The 21,661-nt window shown below is 29.2% G+C and overlaps 1 protein-coding gene across 3 annotated transcripts; it reads right to left on the minus strand.

Annotated features, from left to right (window-relative positions):
• Nucleotides 1-1,919: 1,919 nt before the first annotated feature.
• Nucleotides 1,920-5,518, minus strand: LOC108489892 (E3 ubiquitin-protein ligase At1g63170-like). 3 transcript variants are annotated; one of them, XM_017794615.2, is made up of 5 exons: nucleotides 5,092-5,518; nucleotides 3,392-4,207; nucleotides 2,942-3,067; nucleotides 2,573-2,849; nucleotides 1,920-2,243 (listed from the first exon to the last, which is right to left on the minus strand). In XM_017794615.2, exons 2-5 carry the CDS (start codon nucleotides 4,039-4,041, stop codon nucleotides 2,058-2,060), a joined length of 1,239 nt encoding a protein of 412 aa, XP_017650104.1. In that variant the 5' UTR covers nucleotides 4,042-4,207; nucleotides 5,092-5,518; the 3' UTR covers nucleotides 1,920-2,057. The 3 variants fall into 3 exon arrangements, with proteins under 3 accessions (XP_017650104.1, XP_052875314.1, XP_017650106.1); XM_053019354.1 differs by having other exon boundaries at nucleotides 5,066-5,518; XM_017794617.2 differs by having other exon boundaries at nucleotides 5,166-5,517.
• Between the last annotated feature and the right edge of the window lie 16,143 nt (nucleotides 5,519-21,661).

Below are 21,661 nucleotides of genomic sequence, written 5' to 3' on the forward strand. Positions count from 1 at the left end.
AAAATAACAAATTTTAATTAAAAATACTTACGATTTTAATAAATAACTAAGATTTTTAAATAAAAAGACTTTATTTTTAAATTTTTAAGTATAGGAAATAAATTTTAACTTTTGTTGAAGTATAAGGGCTAATAGCATATTTTAACTTTTTACATTTGAATATGTGGCATTTCAGTTGTCCAACTACGCCTCCTAGTCCCTATACTCTTCTTTCCTCTACTTCTAATTTTTATAAAATAATAAATAGTATTATAAAGGTACTTTTATATTTAGAAATTTTATATAATATATTTAAATAAAATAATTTAAACATTAAAATCACTCTCTTAAAAGAGTTACTAATTTTTAATTCACATTCATTTAAATGATAATTTTTTTACATAATTTTTTAATAAAATTACTTTTACATAATTTTTCTCACTTATGGGTATAACATAATTTATATTCTTGTACTTTTATCATGATATAAATGCATCAAAAATATTTTATTATTTATTTTTATAAATTTTAATACATTAATAAATTTATTAAAATATTATTTTTATTATTTTTGTATGTAATTATGTAGAGCCTCAAATTCTAATCCAAGAAAAGGGAAAGATTAAGTTAGAATGGGTTTGGCTACACTTAGAATTGATCATGGTCACGTCTCTTAATCCAATTCAAAAGTTCGTCTAAAAAAATAAGAGGGTTTAAATAAAAAAAAATAGGTTTGAACAAAAAATGAGGCTTATTTTCTAAATGAGTCAGGCCTCGAATAGGATTTTTTGACCCTGGCCCAACCCGAATAAATTAATTATTTTCTAATAAAATTATCTTGTTGTTTTGTTGCTGTTCCTGGTTTTTTGGTGTTATTTTTACTATTGTTTTTGTTGTTTGAGAGTTTTTTTTTGCTACTGTATTTAATGTTTTTTATTGTCGCTTTTAATATTATTTGGATATTGTAGAACTTATATTTTATTATTAATTTTGCTACTATTTTAATTTGTTTGTTGTTTTAATATTTGTTTTAATATTTAAGTGTATTTGATATATTATATTGATTTTAAATTTGTTGTATATAATAAAATAATTAAAAATTTTAATATGCAAGCCGGCTCAAGCTCAAGTTTGGCTTCTATAATTCAGACTGAGCTTAGACAAAATTTTAGACCCATTTTTTAGAATAGGCCTAAAAAATGAGCCTAAATTTTTGTTGAAGCCCAACCCACTATCTCCACTCCCCTACTTTATTTTTTTTTTTATCTATTTGAGTCCTTCACATTTGATTGATGATGTCATTATATTGGATATTAATTGATGAAAAAATAATGGGGTGAGTTTTAACCAAGTTTAAATAAAGATTTGAATAAAATATTTAGCTTGATTATCTTTTATAGGATAATATATATATTTTTTTATCATTGGCCTTGGCAATTAAGTTTACTTTGATCATTGAACTTAGCAACAATATCTATTTTAGTCCCCTGCACTTAAAATTTTATTTTTTTATTGTCGGTCCGATGATTAAACAGATCAAACTGGTTGAATAGAGAAGTGATGATCTAGCTTGTTCAACCACCAGTCATATTATTATAACAGTAAATATAACATTCTGAAATTACACCATCTCACCACCTAAAAATATATATATATTTTCAAGTAATGGTGTAAGACAATCTTATAATGTTAAAATGTCGCATCATTGAACTTTTATAATTGAATTGAATGACAAATAAACCTAATTCTCAAATTTAAATGCCAAAGTGAACAAAAGAATTATAGAAACAAAAGTGAATAAATTATCAAATTCAGGGTAAAAATTATATTATCCATTATTTTATTTAATATAAACAAATTTGTTAACACCAACAGTTGCAATAAAAAACGATACTGAATAAAAAAACATGATCACATGAATGTACGAATATCTCAAAATATTTTTGACACAACATAAAATAATATAAATACGATTTAATATAACAAAATACATAAAAATAGCTATGAATACAAGATATGAAGGTCGAATTGTTTAAGACATTGCTTCGTCTTTCAACTGTCATTTTTCCGGTATGCTGTTAATTTGAATCTCCGGTTAATGGTGAAGCACTGTCACTGATGTTGCCAACCTCTGTTTTACAAAGGGGACAACATGCATTGATTCTCAACCATTTATCTACACACTTTACATGGAAGACATGGATGCATGGCAGCTCCCTCAGTTCGTCATTGTCTGCATATGCTGCCAAGCAAATACAACAAACCTGCAACACCTCCGGTCCGTAAGTTCGATTATTATCTACATTACTCAGACTTGGATCTATGTGTCGGATACAAGTATAGAGCTAACATGAGCATGTTCAGGTTTTTCGTATATTTGAAAGGTCTTTGAAGGGTCACATTCCCATATCAGATGGGTATGGGTCAGACGAGTGCCAAATAAAAATGAAGGGTCGAAGTAACACGGAATGCTTTTGTTCGGTTTCATCTAGTTCGATCCTAGCAAGTACACAGAATTAAGTTCAAGTGGGTTGCATTTTACATCTAAAGACCGATAAACCAATAGCAACAGCATTGAATGAATTGAACTTACCGCATCTTCTCCCGATATCACACGTTCTTTTGCAGTACCGGAAGCCAGAACTCCACATGAAACATCCGGATCATCAACATTTACAATTTTCTTAGATTTGAACCTGTAGGTCGGCAATGTGCTTATAGATTCCATGGTGGCTCCTCTAGTTGGCGAAAAGTGCTGCCGAAAACCGAGGACAGAAATTACGCAGGGCAAGCAGCAACAAATTGCTGCACATAGTATGAAAGGCATGGCATATCCAATAAAGCTAAATGTAAGGAACACTACACATAACCTGCAATGAAACCGATGAACAGTTCTTAAACCGCAACGGAACTGCAACTCTCAGTCAAAAAGAGTAATCGATATCATAAGTCCTCATCGTACCTGTATATTTTAGGAGCATCAGAAGGAGATGAATGACCACCAAATATCCACATATTGCCTATGATAAACCACACTGCGAAGAAACAATCTAGCACCATCTTGAAACGGTCTACTAATACATCAAACCTGCAAATCCAATGCCAATTCTTCACTCGATGACACCATTGATATGATAACATACGGAATCGAAAGAAATTTGTGAGATAATACAATAATTGTTTATATTATATAAGCATACATGTATCAACCAAAGAGTGTACTGCATTTTTTTTTCCCATATTCGAGCTGTTTAGCCTTTGTTACTCGGACTCTGATGTGAGTATTGGATACGGTATCCATACCCATGTCCCTATATACGTTTGTGATGTACAAATTATTTTCCTTTGCATTCTATCCGACTTTATCATATAAAAGTAATGACTGACAAACAAATGCAAATTGCAAACACACCTGGTACTTAAGGTTCCGGAAATATGACCGTCCCTTGTTGATTCAGTAATGTGATCATTCTCCTCATCCAAAGCTTGAATAATTGCAATAGCTGTAAATGGTGTAGACTCACTGGGATTGCCGTAAGAGGAACCTTGACTTGAGTGCAACGAATCTTGCTCAATACCATCGTTGCGGTTACGGTAGCGCCAATAAAGAATAGGAAGTTTTGCAACACAACCAGATGCATAACCAACAATCCATGTGAACAAGGGAGCTTCTGGCTTTTCGTTTCTCGACAACGATAGAACCACCACAGATGCTGTAATCTGACTGACAATAAATAGTAACTCGAACAAAATCCATAATGCAGAATTTAAAGGGCTCCTGCGATGCCTCGTGAATGAAGAATTCCAAGAGTTCAACCCGTTCGATGAAGAAGTCTGATATCCGGAAGCTTGTGTGCTGCTTGAAGATCTATATTCATTCCGTGCTAAGTTCGCTCTAGAAGATAATTCATCCAGAGACGAGCTCGAAGAAGCATTGTCAAGCTCGTCATGCCATGTTACGTTAATGATGTGCTCTTGATTGCTATGGCTTTCCACACGTTCCATTAGCAACGGGTATTGGTCAGTTTGCTTGCTGTTATCTTCCGAAGAGGAACTGTCCATTTAAATCCGCCGACCAAATTACATAGTGTGGAAGCATAGGTTGCTTATCGACTTTCCAGATATCTACTGCTTTCCACCCAAAGTTCACAACTGGTACCACTCAACTTAACACTCGACAACACAACATCGATAGAACCAACAACTTTATTCCATCCATATACAAAAGCTGCCATGAATCAAACATAGAATCAATTTTATACTAATCAAGCTAACAAAAACCATGTCTTGAAATTTCAGAGAGCATATGTGTGTGTATGTCGTTATAACACAATAACAACAATGCAAAGCTGGAAACTAAAATCAAGCAGCTCAAGCTCACCAAAGTGATGCATAAACAGCATAGTCAGCCGACAATGCGACTACAACATATTGAGGATTGCATTCGCTACAAATACATTAATAAATCAGTTCAAATAACTCGGCGATCATAACAGCCAACATACGATGATCAGCGATCAAACCCTAACAACCTAAAATATCTGATAATTTCACACAAAATTCATACAATACTAAATATGAACTAATCATAAATAAAAATCCAAGCAAAAAAAATGGAATTTTTCAAAAGATAAAAAAATTCTATACATTAAATTTGCAAAAATGCAACCTAAACTACTAAAAAACACAGTATAGTGGTGACATTAAGCATCAACAAGGCTTTAAATATCTGGTATTTCTACAGAAAATACATATAAAACTAAATTAAAACTACTCATAAATAAAAACCCAAGCAGAAAAAAGAAGAAGAAATTAGACCTTTTTCAACAGACATGATTGAAGTAAACTAAATGTTAAATTTCCAGTTATAATTTTGATAACCCATAACTCTATAAGCATAAATTTTCACAATAACTTGAGTTCAGAAAATTAAACAAAGTTCAATCTTCTATATATTTAATCTATGTCTTTTACGCAAATTGGAATCGACCCATTAATTAACTAGAAGGAAACTGAAAACCCATTATCAAGTTTGCAGAATCAAATTAAAATAACATGAAAATGAGAAAGGGAAATAGATATTTACATTGGAATACAAGGTAAGAACATTACCTAATATTTTCAATCAAAACATCTTAGAGTATAGGAAAGTAAATTAAAGGGGAAAAAAAAGTGTGAATAATTACACTGAAATAGCTTTCAAAGCACAAAACTTTTTCTTTTCTTTCATTTTCTCGAGAAAATATAGCGACAGCATTTCTGCTCCATTGCTAACTCCAAAACAAGAGAGAGAGAATAAACAAGCGTGGTCTTGGCTGGTAAGAAAGTGATAAAATTCGTGGACCGTTTGATTGACAGAATTGAGATCAAAGTCGTTGATCTTTTCGCGACCTACTGGTTTTGATCTATTTATTATTATTATTATTGATATTATTTTGGGGACATGAAGATCTATTTAAGATGAACGGTGAAATTTTCAACACGCTGCTGCCGATTCCGTGGAAAATATTTTTCCTTCACTTGATTGAATGGAGTGAATGACATTATTTTTTATTTAAATTATTAGAATATATATAATTGAGGTTAAAATACTTTATAAGTATCTGTATTTTTCACAAATTTAAAATCTACTCCTTATATTTTTAATGTTAGAAATTTAATATTTAATTTTTAAATTTTAAAATTTAATTCTAATTATTAAAACTGTTAAATTTATTAATATTTTAAAATAAAAAATTCATTTATAATAATATAGCTAAAAATAATATTGTAATAAACTTAAATTAAAATAATAATTTTAACAATATTAACGGTTAAACTTAAATTTTAAAATTTAAATAATAAATTTTTGAAAATAAAAATATAATAAATAAATTTAAATATTCAGGGAGTTAGGACATATTTTAACCAAAAATTGAATTCCCATATGTTAAACATGGTGAGTGATGTGCGGCTAAGATTGCCTACGACCCAAGTGCTAAGCACAATGGCACGTACGGTGGAGATGAGCTTAGGGCTATGGCTAGCAAGAAATGAGCCGACAACCAATGAAATAGGGGCCATCGGATTAGAATAGCCAATAGACCGGTTTGGTTAAGTGGGATTGAAATTTTTTCTAAATTACTTCTTGAATTTGGTAACCGCTCTCATATTTAAATTAAATAATTAGTTTTATTTTGAAGCTTGAACTATTTTTTACTTAAATTAGTCTTTAAATTTGACAATAGTTTTTATATAAGAGTTTAAATTTTAGAGTTTTCAAAGAAATATCAAATATTAACTTCAACTAAAAAATTCAAGTCTCAATGTGAAAACAATTGACAAATTTAAAAGTTAACTTGAATAAAAAATCAAGCCTAATACAAAACAATTACTAAATTCAAAGACTAAGTAGTACTCAAGAAAAAGTTGAAACCTCAATATATGAGTAATTACAAAAACGAAAAAAATATTTAACCCTAAAATATTCCTATTTTTATGTTTATTTAGATTTTTCCCAAATTAAAATATGAATAATATTTTTATATACAATTTTGCAATAAAAATAAAATATTGTCCAAAAATTTAGTTTGGTGTGACTCACCCATTGTTTTCCTAACTCCAAACGGAATAGATCAATACAGGGTATCTTTTAGGAAAATTTTTCAAAATATATAAACCTAAATTTATATGGTATAAATATATTTATACTTTAATTTTTATCCAATTGTATACATTTAAATATATAATTACATCAATTTATTTTTATATTTCATAAATATAATTATTTGTGTATATAATATGTAAAGTTAAAATGATATTATATTGACAATAATGTTATTGATTTATAAAAATTTAATCAAATCAAAATTTCATGTGTAAAATTGTACAAAATCAAAATCAATGTATAATGTTGCAGGTTTTATCAAAATTTATATATAATTTTAAGATTTATCCCTAATGTCTCTATTAATTGAGCCACGTTTTTATGGTTGACGTAAAACACCTTGGGTTAGATATCGCTTTGAACATTATAAACATTAAATTATGGCAAGTCATTATGTGGATAAAAACATAATCATATAACAAATATATTTATAAAAATTATATAATTTATAAATAAAGTTTTGATTGAACGGTAAGAAAATACAAATGTTGAACACTATAGAGATTTGTGAGGTATATTTGATTAACCATTAAAAGTTTTCAATTTTTTTTAAATTGTGTTTGGTAACTATATTAACCTTTTAGATAAAATAAAATTTCAATAAAAAGTGTTTAACTGAAAGAATATAATTACTTTAAAATTCTTATATTATTTTGATATATAGTATAAATTATAATTATATAGTTACATAATTTATATTTTTAAAGAATATTATTTACTATAAAAATTTATTAGTATTATAAAAAATTAAGTAAATAACAAAAATAAAATTAAAGCATCATATATATTATGTTAGTCTAAAAAGTAGTTGATAACACAACTACTAATAAAAATAACAAGAAAAATAAACTTCATAGGCAAATTTATCTAATTGTTGTAGTGTATATTTTGTTAGGGTATTCCATTTTAATATTTAACACATGCTCGTTATTATTATTTGTTGGTTTTTGACCTAGTTCATCATCATTTGAATTTGCATCATTAAGATTATCGTAACTTCTTTCTTCCATGTACTCTATGAAGTATCAATCATCTTAATTCCACCTATGATTGAAGTTGTGAAATATGCAACATACTAGTACAATCCAACATTGTTTTTTTATACTATATTAAGTTGATGTTATTAATATGAGAAATATTTTTTTAGAACAACAAATGTATTCTCAACCACATTTTGAAGCCTTAAATATTTCAAATTAAAGCCTAAAAAGTCCAGAAGTTGTCTATGGAGCTTGAGTCTGTTACGTTCTCTCAAATAGTGCAATAAACTTTTCTATATGCACAAATAGCATTGATCTTATAATATTTTGGATTCACATGTCAATTGCTCTATAGTTTTAATTATAAAACTTATATAAACTTAATTTGGACAAAGATTTATAGGTTATATATATATATATTTATAATACGTAAATTAAGTAAAAATAATATATAACCTTTAAAAATAAGATTTTATAAATTGTCCAAAATTTTCATAATACTTCTTATAAATAATATAATTTTTACAATAACTTTAGAAAAAAATTTTTATAAATAAGTTAATATATAAAAAACTATAACATTTTGTATGATCAAGTATATTATTTTTATAATATATAGCATGTACACATAAATAAGTTATGTCCATACTTGGTCATAATTTTTATAAATAAAAATATTACAACACTATTATAACATGTAGATTATTTTATAAAAAAATTTGACCGTAACTTTAAAAATATTTTAGGATTTATAATAAGCTATAATATAATTTTTTATAACTTTATAAAATACATGATTATTTTTATAATAAATTTTTAAGATTTATAAAATAAGAATTTTTTCGCCATAACCATCCCAAACACTCATACAAATTCATACTTATAATATAATTCTTTTAACTTATATAAAAATATTTGTTTAAGATTGAATTCGGATGTAATTACTTGAATAATTACTCAAACTCTTATCTTTCCCTAAGAAATGGAAAGTATAATTGGAGTGCTGCGACTACACCCAATTTGGTGGGGCTCATCAATGGTGGGGCTCATCAATTACGATAGTTACTTAAATATGTGACTTTTCAATTACAAATAATTACACTTAAATCTAATTATTAAGTGAATTTTTAAACATGGTCAAAATATTAAGTTGATTTATAAAATCTTATGAAATAAATTATTTCTCATTTTATTAAAATAAAATAATCAAATTATTATTTTTAACTTTTATCTAAATCAATTCAAAATAATATAATCAATACCATATTAAGTTATGAAATAATGAATTTTCAAAAATCAAAATTTACTAATATCAAAGCGAAATAATTATATTCAGATCTTAATTTTACTAATATATACGTAATGATCCAAAATTCACGGGCATCGAAAAGTGCATTTTGGGCCTTCGTCTTAGCAAACCGAATTAGTAAATATTTATTAGAAATAATTATAGGCCTAGTTGTGCGTCTAATTAGGTTTTTATTTAAGTGAATTTAATTTAATTAAGAGTAATTAGGAAAAAGAGACTAAATTGAATAAATGGTAAAAGTTGAATTGTAGATTAAAAGAAAATAAAAGGACTAAAAGGAAATTAGGCCAATCCTCATAAATGAGGCGGCAAACCATGCTAAAAATCTTAGATACTTTAGATTTTAATTATATAATTATATATGATTTAATTATAAAATATATTATTAAATTAAGGTATTATAAATATTATATTATGAAAATAAACTAAATTATGTCAAATGTATGGTGATGATAAAATAAATGTGTAATGGTTGTATTTATACACTTGTAAAATATTTATATATTTTCTTAAACAATAAGTAAAAGATATTTGTATATTAATTATATTATAAGATTTTTATATGATAAATAAATTAAAATAAAGATAAATGTATAGTGATTAAATTATACATGTGTAATGCATATATTTATACACTTGTAAAATAAGTAGTTAATTACTTATAATTTAAGTATAAAGATATTTATTAATTAAATAATATAATATAATATAATATAATATTATAAAACTAATAAAGTAAATAAAAGATAAAAGGAATAAAAGGAAACAGAGAGTGAAACGAAAAAGGGGAAGGAAGGGAGAAAAAGAAAAGAAAAAGGAAAAACTAGGGTTTTAAAGCTTGGATATTATTTTGGTAAGTTAATTAAGTCTTTTTCTTTTAATTTTGATGTTTTTGAAGCCTTAGAATAAAGTTTTGTTGAAATTAAGTTGAAATTTTGAAAGTTCTTAGATTTTTTAACACGATTCATGTCAGACAAATTGTTGAATTAGGGGTTTGATTGATAGAATTTCTAGTTAGAATTGATAAAAGAATTAAATTGTAAAGTAAGCTATAAGTTTTGTGTTAGAAGAACTAAATTGAAAGAAATTTGAAATTAGGGTTTATTCATGGATATTAGATAGTTAAGTTGAATTTGGTAGGAAATTGAGTAGAAATAAAGTATGAATTGAGATAGAAAAGTAAGTGAATTTAGCTAGGACCAAATTGAAATTAAAGTTCAAGTTGAATAGAAAATTCAATTATTTAATATAAGTTAGTACTGTATTAATAGTGTAAATTAACTTTAATTTTCGTAGCTAGCAAAGGACCAGAGGCATCGGCTCAAAAAGGAAAGTAAAAGTTATCAAGGAGTAGACACGATAAAATCACGGTTTGTATTACTATAATTCAAACTACTATTTATTAATGTTATATTTAAATTTATATGTATTGTAAGTAAATTATAAGGTAAGTATCATATTGAAATGATTGAAATTGAGATGAAGTATGATTATGTATGAATATTTGATGGTATATTGATTGGAAGTGGAAAATTGTATTGAATTGAACTGTGATTAAATTGAAAATGACTTGAATTGAAAATATGAGAAAGTGATGGAATTGAAATATGAAAATTGAATATCCTATTAACTAGTCGGGTAGAGTCGGATTGAGTTGGCATGCCATAGGATTGGAAGAATTTGGGGATTTTTCGGCTTAGCCGAGGAGACACTGATGTTACTATATTTCTTCGGAATATCCGAAGAGGCACTTAGTGCCATTCTGGTGTGTTTGGGAGGATTATTTTGGTGTGTTTAGATGGATCATTCTGGTGTGTTTGGTTGGAATCCTTATATCCGTCAAGGTCCGAGTTTTGTTAATAAGGTGAATAAATGAGAAAATAGAACGAATTTGATTAATCTTACTATTGAAGGTATGAAAAAGAAATTGAGAATCGAATTGTGAATTGAAATGGGATGTGCGATTCTAAAGCCTGAAACTAAGGTTCATGAATTTGATAAAAGACTAAATTGTTGATATATGATATTAGTTGATGAAATGTTATAGATGATATAGGAATTTGAATGTAAATTAGTTCTTATGATTTAAAATGTTATATAATTGATTGTAATGACCCAAAATTCACGGGCATCAGAAAAAGTACATTATCGAGCCTCCATCTTAATAAGCCGAATTCGTAAATATTTATTAGAAGTAATTATGAATCTAGGGGTGTGTTTAATTAGGTTTTGATTAAGTGAATTTAGCTTAATTAAGAGAAATTAGAAAAAAAAGACTAAATTGAATAAGGTGTGAAAGTCTAATTATAGATTAAAAGAAAATAAGAGGGACTAAATAAGAAATTAAGCCTATCCATTAAATGAGGCGGCAAGCACTTATAAAGATCTTAGGTTTTTGTAATTAAATATTATTTAATTATAATGTATATTATTATATTATAATATTGTCATTTATATTAATTATAAATAAGATATTAAATTATAAAATAAATAAATTTATGCCAAATGTATGGTGATGATAATGTATATGTGTAGAACGCATATTAATACACTTGTAATTTATTTATATATTTTCTTAAATAATAAGTAAAAATATCTATATATTATATTATTATTTATATTATGACATTGGTATTATTATTATTATTATTATTATTATTATTATTATTATTATAATAAATTAAAGAAAGACAAGTGTATGGTGATGATAGTATACAAATGTAATAATATATATGTATACATTTGTAATACAAATATTTATTTAAGTAATAGATATTTGTTAAAATATATTATAATGTATAATTATAAATAGGTAAATAAGATAAAGGAAATGAGAAAAAAAAAAGAAACAGAGAGTAAACAAAATTAGGAAGGAAAGAAAAGAGAAAGAAGGATAAAGGGAAAATTAGAGATTTCAAGCTTGAAGTTTAATTGGTAAGTTAAATTAAGTTATTTTCTTGTAATTTTTGAGTTTTTGGAATCCTAGAAATAAATACTATTTGATTTGTGTTGAAATTTTGAAAGTTAGCATATTATTAGATGTTGTTCATGCTGAATAAATTGAAGTTAGCAAATTATTAGATGTTGTTCATGTTGAATAAATTGAAGTAGTATTTATCTCTAGGATTCTAAAAACTCAAAAATTAAAAGAAAAAGATTTAATTTAACTTACCAATTACACTTCAAGCTTGAAATCTCTAATTTTCCCTTTATCCTTCTTTCCTTTTTCTTTCCTTCATAATTTCGTTTGCTCTCTGTTTCTTTTTGTTTTGTTTCTTCTTCTTTTTTTCTCATTTCTTTATCTTATTGACCTATTTATAATTATACATTATAATATATTTTTAACAAATATCTATTACTGAATAAATATTTGTATTACAAATGTATACATATATATATTATTACATTTGAATACTATCAACACCATACATTTGTCTTTCTTTAATTTATAATAATAATAATAATAATAATAATAAAATAATACCAATGTCATAATATAAATAATAATATAATATAGATATCTTTTACTTATTATTTAAGAAAATATATAAATAAATTACAAGTGTATTAATATGTATTTTACACATATACATTATCATCACCATACATTTGGCATAAATTTATTTATTTCATAATATATTATATTATTTATAATTAATATAAATGACAATATTATAATATAATAATATATATTATAATTAAATAATATTTAATTACAAAAATCTAAGATTTTATAAGTGTTTGCGGCCTCATTTAATGGAATAGGCTTAATTTCTTATTTAGTCCCTCTTATTTTCTTTTAATCTATAATTAGACTTTCACACCTTATTCAAAGTCTTTTTTCTCAATTTCTCTTAATTAAGCTAAATTCACTTAATTAAAATCTACTTAAACACACCCCTAGACTCATAATTACTTCTAATAAATATTTACTAATTCGGTTTATTAAGACGGAGGCCCGATAATGTACTTTTTCTTATGCCTGTGAATTTTAGGTCATTACATTGATATTTATAATTCATTAATGTTATATAGTTTGAATTATGGTAATACCACTGAGTATAGATATACTCAGCGTACAATTGTTTCTGTGCTCAGGTCAGTAGAAGTCAAAGGTCCTGGTTCAGCATCTAGATCAATCCCTATTTCAGCACAACATTGGTGATGCATTTTTTTCCTTTTGGTAAATGTGGCATGTACCTAGGTCTTATTTAAGGGTTTTGTGAGTTTTGGTTGTAAAGAACTGGTCTCTAATGTTTGAATGAGAAATGAAATGTTAAGTTATAAAATGGTATGTTTGGTACTAAAGTTGAAATGAGATAAATGAAGTTTATTAGTTAACTTTTATATAGTATCACGAATGTTGTTGATCAATTTGATAAGTCAATGTTTTACACATGATTTAAGTATGTTTGAATGTGAAAATGTGTTGGTTTCCATATTAACTATAAATTGGTTGCGGTTTGAAATTACCGAGAATATTAGATATTTATAAATGGGTTATATTGAGTTCAAAAAAAAAATATTTACGAAAAATTTCTAAAGTACTCGAACAAATCCCGTTCCACTTCTAATACATGTTTTGGGCTTCGAGGGTCCATTATAGGGATTTAATGATTGAATTATACTATATATGTTAATTTATTTATGAGTTATTCGTAAATTATCCGATATGTTCGGTAATGCTTTGTAACCCTATTTCGACGACAGTTTAGGGTCGGGGGTGTTACAGTTGTTGGTATCAGAGCTATTCAGGTTTAGCTGATTCTCGGGCTAAATCGAGCTCGAAAGTGAGTCTAGAGGTACATGCTACTGTTGAGTCAAAACTGAGTCGGGGTTTGGATGCTGACCTATTTATCTGTTTCTGTTTTATAGATTAAAGATGTCAGATGAACGAATAAATGATACTGACAAAAAAATGTACATCGGAGACAAAGAATCATACGGATTAGATGAAACTGAATCAATAACATCTAGTATAAACCCGATGAGAAATCAATACCCTAGAGTAGATAGGGGAAATGTCAGAGATAGGGATGATTCTGATTTGTTAAGAGTAATTGCTGATGGCTTACAAAGGGTAGCGGGAATTGCTCCTGCTACGACATTCGCACCTACTCCGAGACTGGCCCCAATAAAAGAATTAAGAAAATATGTTGCCACTGAATTCTTGGGTCTGAAAAGAGTCGATCCATCCACAGCAGAGAATTGGATGGAATCAACTAAAAGAGTTCTGCAACAACTGGAACGTACCCTCCGAGAATGTCTTATCTGTGCTGTTTCTCTACTGCAAGGTGAAGCTTATTTGTGGTGGGAATCTGTAATTCAACATGTACCAACAGAACAGGTAACATGGGATTTATTTCAGAAAGAATTTCAAAAGAAATTTATTAGGGAATTATATATTAAAGATAAAAAGCAAGAATTTCTGATGTTAAAACAAGATAATCTATCAGTGGTAGACTATGAAAGGGAATTTTCTAGACTCAGCTGATATACTTCAGAGTTTATACCGACAGAGGCCGACAGTTGTAAGCGGTTCCTACGAGGTTTAAGAGATGAAATCAGAGTACAATTAGTATCACACCGAATAACAGAATTTGTAAATTTGGTCGAACGGGTAAAAATGGTAGAGCAAGTTCTGGGATTGGATTAAAACTCGGAAATAGTAAGATCGACCAGGAAATGAACTGGAACTACTAGTTCTAATCCTTAGCCAAAAAGATCTAGAGAAACCAGATGTGGTTGAAGGCCGAGTTTTAGATCTAACAGAGGTGATAAAAGCTGAGGAAAGTAGACTATAGTTTCTACTGGCAGTGTAAAAGGCCCTTCTCGAGACATTGACATGCCGGACTGCAAACATTGTGGGAAAAAGCATAGAGGTAAATGTTAGAGAATAACCAGATGATGCTTCTAATGTGGGTCTACAGATCATTTTATCAGAGATTGCCTGAAAAGTGAAAGCATCGCACCTGCAGCATCACAGAGATCAGTGTTTACTACTCGAGGCAAAGGCTCGGGTAGAGGCGGTTCTATTTCTAGAGGTGGTGTAAGAAAAGGCAATGACATAGTTACTCAGCAGTCAGAGGCCAGAGCGTCAACCAGGGCATACGTAGTTCAGACTCGGGAAGAAGGCAATGCACATGACGTCGTGACAGGTATATTTTTACTGTATTCTAAACCTATTTATGCATTAATTGATTCGAGATCATCACATTCATATATTAATTCGAAATTGGTCGAGTCAAAAAAATTAAAATCTGAAATATCTAGAGTTTTAATAGAGGTGTCTAGCCCTCTGGGACAAACTGTGTTTGTAGACCAAGTGTGTCGGGGATGCCCGTTGATAATACATGTTAAAATGTTAAAATGTTAGAAAATGATGTGCCAAAGACTACATTTCGTAGTAGGTATGGTCATTATGAGTTTTTGGTGATGCCGTTCGGGTTGAATAATGCCCCAGCTGCATTAATGAATCTAATGAATCGCAATTTCCTGTCGTATTTAGATCATTTTATGGTGGTCTTCATTTTGAAAACAGAGTAAATACATTATCAACATCTCATAATAGTTCTACAGATTCTACGGGAAAAACAGTTGTACAGGAAGTTGAGTAAATGTGAATTCTGGTTATCAGAGGTGGTGTTTTTGGGACGTGCCTGCTGATGGAATCAGAGTTGATCCGAAGAAGATTGAGGCGATTGTTCAATGGAATGCACCAAAAAAAGTATCCGAGGTAAGTAGTTTTCTGGGACTAGCTGGATACTACCAAAGATTCGTTAATGGATTTTCGAAAATAGCATTGCCGATGACTAAGCTTCTATAAAAGAATGTTATTTTTATCTGGGATGATCAGTGCCAGAAGATTTTTAAGACATTGAAGCAAATGTTGACTGATACACCTGTTTTAACCTTACCAGAGTCAGGAAAAGACTTTGTTGCATACAGTGATACTTCTCTGAGTGATTTGGTCTGTGTATTGATACAAGAAGAAAAAGTAATAGCTTACGCATCTCGACAGTTGAAGCCACATGAGCGCAACTACCCGACATATGATTCGGAGTTAGCTGCAATAATTTTTACATTGAAGATTTGGAAGCATTACTTGTATAATGAGAAATGCTACATTTATACTGATCATAAGAGCCTTAAATATCTTTTGTCGCAAAAGGAGTTGAATTTGAGAAAAAGACGGTAGATTGAGCTTTTGAAATATTATGATTGTGTAATAGACTACAATCCAGGAATAGCAAATGTAGTAGCAAATGCATTGAGCAGAAAAGCAGCAATTGAATTACGGGCAATGTTCGCTCAACTTAATATTAATGATGATGGAAGCTTTTTAGATGAATTAAGGGTTAAGTAGATAATGTTTGACCAAATTAGAGCAGCCCGACTAGAAGATGAAAAGTTGATGAAGAAAAAAGAGATGGTACGGTTGGGCTGCTCTAATTTGGTCAAACATTATCGGCTTAACTCTTAATTCAGTTAACAAGCTTCCATCATCACTAATACTAAGCCAAGCGAACTTTGCCAGTAATTCAATTGCTGTTTTTCTGCTCAATGCATCTGCTACTACATTTGCTTTTCCAAGATGGTAGTCTATTACACAATCATAATCTTTCAGAAGCTCAATCCACCGTCTTTGTCTCAAATTCAACTCATTTTGCGAAAAAAAGATATTTAAGGCTCTTATGATAGTATAAATGTAACATTTCTCACCATACAAGTATGCCTCCAAATCTTCAATGCAAAGATTACTGCAGCTAACTCCAAATTGTATGTCGGGTAGTTACGCTCATGTGGCTTCAATTGTCGAGATGCATAAGCTATCACTTTTTTGTCTTGCATCAATACACAGCCTAAACCGCTCAAAGAAGCATCACTGTATACAACAAAGTCCTTTCCTAACTCTAGTAAGGTTAAAAAAAGTACCTCAGTCAACATTTGCTTCAATGTCTCAAAACTCTTCTGGCACTGGTCATCCCAGATAAAAGTAACATTCTTTTGTAGAAGCTTAGTCATCGACAATGCTATTCTCGAGAATCCATTAACGAATCTTCGGTAGAATCCAACTAGTCCTAGAACACTACGTACCTAAGATACATTCTTTGGTGTTTTCTATTGAACAATCGCATCAATCTTCTTCGGATAAATCTGATTCCATTAGCAGACACATGTCCCAAAAACACCACCTCCGATAACTAGAATTTACATTTACTTAATTTCTTGTACAATTATTTTTCCCGTAGAATCTATAGAACTATTCTGAAATGTTGATCATGTTCTGACTCTGTCTTCGAATAAACCAATATATCATCAATGAAGACCATCACAAACTGATCTAAATACGACTAGAAAATGCGATTCGTTAGATCTATTAATGCAATTGGAGCATTAGTCAACCCAAACGGCATCACCAAAAACTCATAATAACCATACCAAGTATGAAATGCAGTCTTTGGTACATCACTTATTTTTACTTTCAACTGATAATACCCGAATCTCAAATCAATCTTCGAAAATACCAAAGCTTCCTTTAACTGGTCAAACAAATCATCTATACAGGGCAACGGATACTGGTTCTTAATCGTTACTTTGTTCAACTGTCGGTAATCGATACAAAGTCGCATTGAGCCATCTTTCTTTTTAACAAACACCCCATGGTGAAATGCTTAATCTAATAAATCCACGATCTAACAAATCCTGTAACTGTATCTTCAATTCTTTCAATTCGGTGGGTGACATTCAGTACAGAGGTATAGAGATTGGTACTGTACCCAGGTACACCTCAATAGCAAATTTGACTTCTCTATTAGGTGGTAAACCCTATAATTATTCAGGAAATACATCCGAAAACTCACATATGGTTTTGATTTTGCTACATTAACTTCAAACTAAATCAGAATTAATAACATAAGCTAAGTATGCTGCACAACCCTGCTGAAACAATTTATTGGCCTTTTTTGCCGAAATGATGCATGTTGATCCACTAGTACAGATGCCATTCACTTCAATTTTGTATCCGTCTTCTATCTGAATACTAAACCTTTTTTTATAACAATCTAATACTACTCCGTGTTCAGATAACCAATCCATGCCCAAGATTACATCAAAATCACCGAAAGGTATGACCAAGAAATTAATAGAAAACATTTTATCATGTATTATCAACGGGCATCTCCGGCACACTCGGTCTACAGAAACAGTTTGTCCCATAGGGCTAGATACCTCTATTAAAACTCTAGACATTTCAAATTTTAATTTTTCTGACTCGACCAATTTCGAATTAATATATGAATGTGATGATCCCTAGTCAATTAATACATAAACTATTTTAGAATACAGTAAAAATATACCTGCCACGACATCATGTGCATCGCCTTCTTCCCGAGTCTGAACTACGTATGCCCTGGCTGGCGTTTTAGCCTCCGACTGCTGAGTAACTATGTCACTGTCTTTTTTTACACCACCACCTTTAGAATAGAACCGCCTCTACCTGAGCCTCTGCCTCGAGTAGTAGACACTGATCTCTGTGATGCTGCAGGTGCGATGCTCTCACTTTTCGGGTAATCTCTGATAAAATGATCTGTAGACCCACATCGGAAGCATCCTCTGATTATTCTTCAACATTCATCTCTATGCTTTTTCCCACAATGTTCGCAGTCTAGCATGTCAATATCTCGAGAAGAGCCTCTTACACTGCCAGTAGAAATTATAGTGTGTTTTCTCCTGCTTTTATCACCTCGGTCTAATCTAAAACTCGGCCTTCAACCACTTCTGGTTTCTCTGGATATTTTTGGCTGAGGATTAGAACTAATAGTTCCAGCTCGTTTCCCGGTCGATCTAAATATTTTCAACTTTTAATCCAATCCCAGAACTTGCTCTACCATTTTTTCCCGTTTTACAAATTTTGTGATTCGGTGTGATACCAGTTGTACTCTGATTTCATCTCTTAAACCTTGTAGGAACTGCTTACAACTGTCGGCCTCTGTCAGTATAAAATCTGAAGCATATCGGCTGAGTCTAGAAAATTCCCTTTCATAGTCTACCACTGATAGATCATAATGTTTTAACATCAGAAATTCTTGCTTTTTGTCTTCAATATATAATTACTTGACATATTTCTTCTGAAATTCTTTCTGAAATAAATCCCATGTTACTTGTTCTGTTGGTACATGTCGAATTATATATTCCTGCCACAAATAAGCGTCATCTTGCAGTAGAGAAACAACACAGATAAGATATTCTCAGAGAGTACATTCCAGTTGTTGCATAAATCTTTTTGTTGATTCCATCCAATTCTCTGCTGTGGATGGATCGACTCTTTTCAGACCCAAGAATTCAGTTGCACCATATTTTCTTAATTCTTTTATTGGGGCCCGTCTAGGAGTAAGTGCGAATATCGTAGCAGGAGCAATTCCCGCTACCCTTTGTAAGGCATCAGCAATTACTCTTAACAAATCAGAATCATCCCTATCTCTGACATTTCCCCTATCTACTCTAGGGGGTTGATTTTTCATCAGGTTTATACTAGATGTTATTGATTCAGTTTCATCTAATCCATATGATTTTTCGTCTCCGGTGTACATTTCTTGGTTAGTATCATTTATTCGTTCATCTGACATCTTTAATCTATAAAACAGAAACAAATAAATAGGTCAGCATCCAAATCCCGACTTAGTTTCGACTCAACAGTGACATGTACCTCTAGACTCACTTCCGAGCTCTATTTAGCCCAAGAATCGGCTAAACTTGAACAGCTCTAATACCAACAACTGTAACACCCCCTAACCTTAAACTGTCGTCGGAATAGGGTTACGGAGTATTACTCAACATATCGGATAATTTACGAATAATTCATAAATAAATTATCATATATAATATAATTTAATCATTAAATCCCTATAATGGACCCTCGAAGCCCAAAACATGTATTAGAAGTGGAACAGGACTTGTTCGAGTATTCCAGAAATTTTTCGTAAATATTTTTTTTTTGAACTCAATATAACCTATTTATAAATATCTAACATTCCCTGTAATTTCAAACTGCAACCAATTTACAGTTAATATGGAAACCAATACATTCAAACATTCAAACATACTTAAATCATGTGTAAAACATTGACTTATCAAATTGATCAACAACATTCATGATACTATATAAAAGTTAACTAATAAACTTCATTTATCTCATTTCAACTTTAGTACCAAACATTCCATTTTATAACTTAATATTTCATTTCCCATTCAAACATTAGAGACCAATTCTTTACAACCAAAACTCACAAGACCTTTAAATAAGACCTAAGTACATGCAACATTTACCAAAAGGAAAAAAATGCATCACCAATGTTGTGCTGAAGTAGGGATTGATCTAGATGCTGAATCGGGATGTTTGACTTCTACTAACCTGCGCACGGAAACAACCGTACGCTGAGTATATCTATACTCAGTGGTATTACCATAATTCAAACTATATAACATTAATGAATTATAAATATCAATATAATGACCCAAAATTCACGGGCATCAGAAAAAGTAGATTATCGGGCCTCCGTCTTAATAAACCGAATTAGTAAATATTTATTAGAAGTAATTATGATTCTAGGGGTGTGTTTAATTAGGTTTTGATTAAGTGAATTTAGCTTAATTAAGAGAAATTAGAAAAAAAGACTAAATTGAATAAGGTGTGAAAGTCTAATTATAGATTAAAAGAAAATAAGAGGGACTAAATAGGAATTAAGCCTATTTCATTAAATGAAGCGGCAAACACTTATATTATTTAATTATAATGTATATTATTATATTATAATATTGTAATTTATATTGATTATAAATAAGATATTATATTATGAAATAAATAAATTTATGGCAAATGTATGGTGATCATAATGTATATGTGTAAAATTATATTAATACACTTGTAATTTATTTATATATTTTCTTAAATAATAAGTAAAAGATATTTATATATTATATTATTTATATTATGACATTGGTATTATTATTATTATTATTATTATTATTATTATTATTATTAAAGAAAGACAAGTGTATGGTGATGATAGTATACAAATGTAATAATAAATATGTATATATTTGTAATACAAATATTTATTTAAGTAATAGATATTTGTTAAAAATATATTATAATGTATAATTATAAATAGGTAAATAAGATAAAGGAAATGAAAAAAAAAGAAACAAAACAAAAAGAAACAGAGAGCAAACGAAATTAGGAAGGAAAGAAAAGGGAAAGAAGGATAAAGGGAAAATTAGAGATTTCAAGCTTGAAGTTTGATTGGTAAGTTAAATTAAGTCTTTTTTTATAATTTTTGAGTTTTTGGAGTCCTATAGATAAATACTACTTGATTTATATTGAAATTTTAAAAGTTAATAGATTATTAGATGTTGTTTGTTGAAATTTTAAAAGTTAGCAGATTAGTAGATGTTGTTCATGTTCACATAAAATATATGAAATGACAAAAAACACCCTTAAAATAATATAGCTTACTATAAAGTAGGAGCATTTTTATTATTACAAACTGAGTTGGTGTTCAATTGACTCGTGACAGCAAATTTTATAAAGGGTTCAATATTAGTAGATATAATATAACATACTCTGTAAAGTAAAAATATTTTTATCATTACTCGATTGAGTTGATATCTATTTGACTTGTAGTATCCAATTTAGTAAAAACTTTAATAGAGAGATATAAAAATTATAAATATATATGATTAATT

The sequence above is a fragment of the Gossypium arboreum genome, chromosome 9 (genome assembly GCF_025698485.1).
Source record: "Gossypium arboreum isolate Shixiya-1 chromosome 9, ASM2569848v2, whole genome shotgun sequence".
Lineage (NCBI taxonomy): Eukaryota > Viridiplantae > Streptophyta > Magnoliopsida > Malvales > Malvaceae > Gossypium > Gossypium arboreum.